Source organism: Austrofundulus limnaeus, unplaced genomic scaffold (assembly GCF_001266775.1).
Source record: "Austrofundulus limnaeus strain Quisiro unplaced genomic scaffold, Austrofundulus_limnaeus-1.0 Scaffold187, whole genome shotgun sequence".
NCBI classification, from domain to species: Eukaryota; Metazoa; Chordata; class Actinopteri; order Cyprinodontiformes; family Rivulidae; genus Austrofundulus; species Austrofundulus limnaeus.
Window position 1 is genome coordinate 924,916 of NW_013952589.1, and position 7,773 is coordinate 932,688.

At 39.6% G+C, this 7,773-nt stretch overlaps 1 protein-coding gene across 1 annotated transcript in view; it reads right to left on the reverse strand.

Annotated features, from left to right (window-relative positions):
- Nucleotides 1–375: 375 nt before the first annotated feature.
- The window catches only part of dgki (diacylglycerol kinase, iota), a gene marked incomplete at its 3' end in the record, with an annotated part of 69,131 nt that continues 61,733 nt past the window's right edge, over nt 376–7,773 (reverse strand). Inside the window, 10 exon segments of the mRNA XM_014018247.1 lie at nt 376–445; nt 785–829; nt 1,032–1,111; nt 1,199–1,299; nt 3,517–3,579; nt 4,182–4,294; nt 4,715–4,801; nt 4,886–4,997; nt 5,288–5,361; nt 7,111–7,172. Coding sequence (XP_013873701.1) covers nt 376–445; nt 785–829; nt 1,032–1,111; nt 1,199–1,299; nt 3,517–3,579; nt 4,182–4,294; nt 4,715–4,801; nt 4,886–4,997; nt 5,288–5,361; nt 7,111–7,172 — 807 coding nt within the window.

Consider the following 7,773-nt stretch of genomic DNA (forward strand, 5'->3'; position numbering starts at 1 on the left):
GAGTATAACATTATAACATGATATAAAACTCAAAAAAGTTGATTTTACATGATATTGCCCCTTTAATAGTTTTTACAGTTTTTACATAATCAGACCTTATTAATTGCTTTTTAGCCAACATGTACAGTACTGATCGGCCGCTGCTTCAGTTAATATTTACCTCTATGCTGCCAACCCTTGAGAAATCCGGTTAGAATGTCATTGCTTTTGGGTAAATAGAAATCTCATTATCCTAGACATCTCTGTATAAATAAGGGCGTAAGAGTCCAGAGGAGGGACAGTTGGTATTTTGGTAGAAAGCTGCTAAAGATGCAGCTGGCAGGAAAAAGAGTTTTGTGAAACTTCTGTTTTACTAGAAGCATTTCAGGAACTTACAATCCAGGAAGCTCCAGTGAGGAGACAGTCTGCTGGTTGAACTGGACATGGGGACGCCTCGGCTTTCATCCTGCAGAGATAAAAAAAAAAAAAAAAACACAGACTGGGATTGTTTTCTATTGAACTGAACCATGACATGATTATAAAACAGTCGGACTGATAAGAGAAAACAGATATAAGCAGAAAAGTTCATAAGACGACAAGAATCAGGAGTTTCAGATCTAATTTTACTCGTGTGTGAGGATCTTGCTCAACGTGTGTGTCAATTTTACCGTATGCTGAATTTATGAGTGTAAATTTGTCATTTACAAGAAAATGTCTCAGAGTTTACTGGATGTTATAAAATCTTACAGCTAGAAATAAAATCTGAAATGAGTTTTTAAAAAATCTAAATAAACCAGCCATGTACCTGATAGTGCACTCTGTGGCCAGTAGAGGGCGCCTGGTGTATATCCTAGCAGCAGACAGGTTCCAGGGTTAAAAAGCATTTAGAGTTAAAAGTTTTCACACGTGTTCAAGTCAGAAGAACTCACAGGTCAGCGAGTCATCTATAAATAACTACAAGAGGAGGGATGACGCCACGAGGGTTATGAAATAATAATGAAGAGGAGAAGGAGCAGACGAGAAGGATGATGAGGAAGGGGACGAAGACTTGCCTCTTGCAGCCTGTCAATATAAAGTCTGCAGGTCTCCAGGTCACAGTCTCCCCTCACCACCACGATGCCTACTGGGATTGCTGGAAAAACACACAAACGCACTCTTCAGGGTGGAGAAACGTGAGCAACACAACCAAACAGAAGGTGGGACTGGGGAGGAGCCTTACAGATGTCCCGCAGGCGCTCTTTGTCGTACTGCAGCCTGTCGTACTCCTGCAGGCTGATCCGATTCACTCGGAGGCGCAAGCGGTCCGGGACGGCGTGGGGGCTGGAAGAGAGGCGCACGTGAGGTGGATAYGGGCGCACACGTATGAAAGCCGACACACAACAAGGAGGATGTGCGTATGCGTGCATGCACTCACAGACACACAAACCGAGAATGACACTTTCTTATTTTACTCCTGCTTGTTCCAAAATTAACTAATTWAAAAAAGCCTCTCAACTGGGGGGAACAGTAGCACAAAATAAGAGAATAAAGAGCTCGGACATCCTTGCATCAACCTGACTTTTAGTTCTGTCACATAAACTGAGGCCTTTTTATAAAGAGTTTTCTTGTTAAAAGTGAAGGACGACGGCAGAGAAGACATGAAGACAAAAGCTGACCGAGAAGTGGGAAGACTTCAGCATGCTGCCATACACATAGTCCTCTTACTGCACACAAAACAACAAACTTACACAGAAACTGAAGGTTTGATCAATATTTGATGATTCTATTATTTTTTAAACGATAAATAAATTAATATCTCCATGTCAAACATCTGCATGATTTTGGCTTTTAGGTCATTTTTTATATAAATATGAAGGTTTAACGTTTTTTACAGAATGATTCAGCATTAATTCCTAAAATTTAGTGTTTGTGTAAAAATTGCCTAACAGAAGAGTCATTTATAATACTTGAAATAAAGCATTAAACTGATCTAAAAGTTGGCTATTTTTTAATCAGGACTAGGGCTGCCACAAACGATTATTTTTATTATCGATTAATCACCTATTTTTTTTTGATTAGTCGACTAATCGGATCATATTTTAATTGAATATAAAATATACAACCTATCGCGCCAGAATGCAGCTGCTATTATATAACCATGGTTAGATTTTAGCTATATGCTAACTATAAATAATCGTTGTAGAAGACAAGTTCTGCTCTGCAGATATTGCACAGGTTTCTCTTTCATTTTCTTAAAATGATCCCACACTTTTGAGCTCCGTTGTCAGGTAGCCATGATACCAGAGCCTGTCTGTATAATGTCTTGTGACGTCCACGACCTACCCCAGTTACCACTACTGTGCATGTGTGTCAAGGACAGAAAGGCAGATGTGGCAGTGGAAGGTGTCAAAGCAGTTTGGAGAGAAAAACAAAGTAAAGAACAAAAAAAAAGAAAACGATTAATCGGTTATTAAATTAGTCATCGATTATTTTAATAATCGATTAGTCGTCGATTAATCGATTAATCGTGGCAGCCCTAATCAGGACTGTTCAACTAAATTGCCCTGGGGGCCACAGTTACTGCAGACCAGCAGCACATGGGCCGAACATCCAGTAATTAAAGTCATTATGTAAATAAACCAAGTATTACAAAAATCTTTTACCTTTGAAGTATTTTATTTTGCTACGTTTAATCATAAATACAACATACAGAACCCTATGGAATAAAAGTAGTGATGATAAAACAATAAAAACAAAAATAGACTCTTATTTGACACAAATATCTCTGACTTGCCAAATTTTTAAACCAATTTWATTTTCATTTTCATAGTTTTATCTTMAACTGCTTGWAGTTTAAACTGTCTTGGATGTTCATAGAAATGTTTTTTACCAGCTTCTTGTCAAGATTCAGACGTTTCTGTAGATACCACACGTCTATGTTTCACTAAAAAAAACTTAATTAAAGGTAGGAATAAAAGTAGAAAAATGGGGGTTTGGGCTTAAGATTGGCAGGCCGAACTTTGGTCACTCACGGATCAGATGTGGCCTGCAGGCCACCAGTTGAATAGCCCTGGTTTAAATTCTGATTTGTGACTTTTAAACATAAATTTTTTTTAAATAGTTTACCATAATATAAAGGTAATGACAGAAGTTTAACTTGTTTATTGAAATCATTGCAAGATAAACATATTTGAGGTTTGTTTTACTTTTTTGGTTTTTTTTATTGTGTAATTTGTTCTGAAAGCAATGAAAGCTTTAAATCAAACATTTGAGAGCATATTGGTTAAAAACAAAGTAATTTTATCGGATTAAATTTGGTAGCTAAAAATAATAAAGCTAAAAATGGACAAATGTGAAGATTTTTTGGTGTCAAAACTGGTTAAATCAATAAAAAAAAGTGCTGCTTATGGTGATTTTTTTTCAAACTACTACGATAAAAACTCAAATATCCGTCAAACCTGACTGACGCTGAAATGACGCGACACCATCCGCTCATTCGCTCAGATGTGTGCAAAGACAYGAGAACACACACTTGACAAAGGGGTTAAAGGTACTTACACAGAGAAGGAGTCGGGGGGAGCAGAGAGGCGGCGCAGATCAGCTGCACACACCTTCTGAATACTACAGCCGCACACACATGACACACACACACAAACACAGAAGAGAGGCGGAATTGTATGGCAGTGAGAGGAGGGGGGTGAGAGAGAAAACAAAAAAAGTGGAAAATAAAAAAAAATCAGGATGTGTCGTTAGAGGGATAAAGGATGAGAAAAGAAAAAAGGATGAACAAAAGGAGGGAAAGACGGAGAAAAGCCCAAAAGGTAAGTGGACAAACAGTGATAGCACAGTCACTAAAAACTGCAGCTACGACAAGAAAAGTTACTTTACTGTTCTAAAGCATGCACACAGCTACTGTAGCTCWTTACAAAAAGCAGAGAAAAGACTCACATATACATTTATAAACTGTTATACAGCAGACAGAGGGTGTTAGGAGTGTTTTAACTTTCACTACAAAAAAACAGCTTCGTTCCTGAAACAAATGAGTAAATAAGAAGCCACAGCATCACATGTCAGAGATTAAGGTGGGACTCGGAGTGACCGTCAGCTCTCCGGACACATCGTGTGACTCACTCTGCAGGTAATTTTATTTTATTTTTTTCTTTTTGTGCAACACGGCTGGCCTACTTTGATGGCCTGTGTCTGGATCTGTGTGAGTGACTCACTCGTTGAGCAGGGGCACCGAGGTGCGTCTCTTGCTCTTCTGGACCATGTTGGCCTGGTTTCGAAGGGAGATGCGCAGAGTGGATGGAGCCAGGCGGCACGGCTCGCCGTCCACCTGAGAGCAGACACACACACAGCTGGGGTTTATAAAAATCAATTAAATGCATATTTTCTCTGTTTTATGATTTTCAAACTCCATGGATTTTGTTCAAAATGACGATTGTAGTTTTAAAAGTTAGCTAAGGGAAGAATAGACAGTTTTAACACTACAGGCATGGAAATATAGAAAAATGTCCTCTTTCACACAATGTAACTCTCTGAACCAACAGACTGACACTTTAAAAGCTTCAAATACTCGTTTTTTTTTACAAACCAAAACTCTGGTTTTAATTCGCCTCTTTGTTCCCACTTTTCCCCACCAATAAAACTCATTTCACTCAGGTGCTCATTTCTGCAAAACTGCTTCATGACAGATGCGTTTTTTCCCCCTGAAAATAGCAGATGTAATCCCCTGGGTGGTCGTGGTGCTCATTACCTGGACAGGTACGGTTTTGAAGGTRGTGAGGACCACTTCTCTACACTGGTGAAGTCTCTCTCCGTGACCTCCRACCTGCAGCGCAGCCTGGTGGACACAACAGAGACATGCGCCTCGGTCAACATCAAACAAAGCACACTTCCTGTTCGCTTTCCTGTTCGTCTCTCTCACCAGCGACGCCATCGTGAAGCCGATCACCTCGATGCAGCCGTCGTCGTGGCGCTGCGGCTCGAAGTCGCGGTGGTCGCCGGTGTTTCCCCACGGCATGGTGCCCGCACAGTACCTGCACACGTTTACAACGTGATGTGATTAGTGAGCAGCTCACTGGAGTGTGTTTCTCCAAATCAAGAGGGAAATAATAAACATGTTCATCATTTATAACAGATGGTGCTGTGTGAATAAAAAGACTTAAAAATACAGCCCAACATCTAAACTATRACACTAAAGCTCATTTTTCTGATTTATGTCTGCACATTTTTGACTTTTATAGGTTTTTGATTWAAAAAAATACAAGAAAAAAGGTGAAATTGTGACATGACTTTACGGTTTCTGTGTTAGAGTGAATTCACTGACCTGGGAATGTTCAGAAACACGATGCACTGAAACTTCAGCTCCTGGATCTTCGGTGTTAGATCTGCGCCATCACACTGGAAAAATTAAAATAAAACAGAAAAAAATGACTTGTTTCTTTAGTGCTGCTTTCATTGATTTGATTGAAGAAATGGCAACTAACTGTATCTTGGTGACAGGCTGCTGAAAACAGCCGCTGCCTGAAGTTGCCTGTTCTGAGTAAAAACAGCCCCGGTTCATCCTGAGTCGACCTGAATGATTCATAAATCTGTCGCGACACTTCGCTCTGATTCTTTCCGGTAACAAAATACTAACCTTCAGGAAATGTGTGATTGAGCCTGATTTCATTTTGTGTTGTAGGGCTCTGATGAACACGGTGTATTTGTGCTGTAAATACTTAAAGAGGTTGTGTATTTGCTGCAGCAAACAGATGAAAAAACTGTATTTCCTATTACAGTAATCTTGGTTAGAAAGTCACTGAGCTTTTCTTTATATGAAAGAACATTTTAAAGGAGACATATGATGCTTCAGTTGGGGTTTATATAAAGTAGAACTGCAATTCTTTGATCTGAATTCCTCCTTATTGTAACTCCACAAGCCCTGACCCTGTTCTGAGGTGTGTCTCAGATCAACTCGTTTTGAGTCTGTCTCTTTAAATTCAAACAAGGCCCTTCAGACCTTGCCCCCCTCCAGCTTCCAGAGCGGTCCATTCCAGTTTGATAGAGGGGTTTACGACATATAGACATGTTTTATTTACCAATGAATTCAAAGATGTCAACAAGGGAAAACTTGTCCATCCAGCCTTACACGTTGGAGCCAGAGTCTAACCCAGAACCAGAGTCTGACSCAGAACCAGAGGAGAATGAAGACCACCAAATTGTTGTTGGTAAGTCCAGACTTTATTCAGAAGTTCTGTCACATTTGATGAAATAGTTCAAAAATAATTTAGAAAATAAAATAAAATACTGAACAGGCTGAAACATACAGTATGACTCAAACAAAATATAAAGATATCTACGCAGCATCAGAAGAGACTATATTCAACTTTTCTACCTCCTAGAGACTCCAAGTACACAACAAAACATATTTATCAGCTAAAAAATGGATTTTGCATCATATGTCTCCTTTAAAAATTGATCTGTTTAGAAAGAAGCAAAGAAGTGACACAGGCTGTGTCCAAATTCAGGGGCTGCATCCTTTGAAGGCCGATGAATTTTGCTAATTTTGATCTATTTTCTATCTTCATTTCTTAATGTGCAAATTTCCCCACTGCGGGATCAATAAAGTCTTATCTTATCTTATCTTATCTTCTTATGTTTAGCGTCATCACGGTTGCTAAAGGTTGGTAAAGCTGAAGGCTAGACCATCCAAATTCACAGCCACTTTCCTCCAATTTTTGCGGTCAACAAAGGACCTGATCCACYGGKTCCTTCGGAGAATGCAGCCCCTGAAATTGGACACGGGCAGGGTAAGAACGTTTGTTTTTTAATTTAAGGAAACRAAACAGACAATCATCTGCCCTCAATTGAAAATATAGTAGATTTTGCTTGTGGGTTTGACCGAAGGGCAGCTGGAGGGTTAACTTTATCACCACAGTTAGACCTGGAGAGTAAAATGTTGTAACTCTTTAATATTGCTTTAATGCATTAGCTCAATCCTCAGAGATCCTGTGACTGAGGAGGTCTTTAAATCATCTCCGAGGGACACTTTCAGCGTGCCGACAGTGGAAGGACGTCCTGTTAAATCACCCGGGCCTCGCCGCGGCTCAGATATGTCGACATGCAAGACGATACGAGCCGAGGGAGGAAGAGCGCGTTAACACTCACCACCACTCTGACGTGCTTGGACAAATCCCTGGAGCTTCTCTGGAGGAAATCTGAGAAGGCAGCCTGCACACAAACAAACACACGAGTGTGTACACACACACACACACACACACATGCGCAAACACGTGTGTAAACAGAGAGAAGAACCCAATCAAACAGAATTACAGTTCATTACGTTTCCCTCATTAAAAAGAGATAACTCCTCTGCAAGCTTCTGCTTCATTTCCCTCCAATCATCTCCTCCTCCTCCTCCCAACTCACATCACACAGAGTGTCAGCCGGATCAGGAGACGCACAACTTTTAAGATTTTAGCAGCTTGTTGACACTTTATGGATGAGTCAGAAAAACAATAATGTGACAAATACAGAGTGTTTCAGGAAAAAGCAAAAAATATATATAAAAACTTCATAACCCTGAAAGCTGTGAGCGACTTAAAAAAATAATTTCTTCATATTTCACGACTAATCTTGAGTGTAAAGGTCAGATGAATTATTGAGAACGTGACATTTGTTCAGCGAGCACATCAGAAGGATATTGCTCAGCTCACACTGTTAATTACAGATAAAAGACAAGTGAAGGGAACAAAAATCCCTCTTCTTTCACTGGAATAACAAAATATGCATTTAAAATACATTTTAAAATAAAAAAAGTGTTATTTTTTT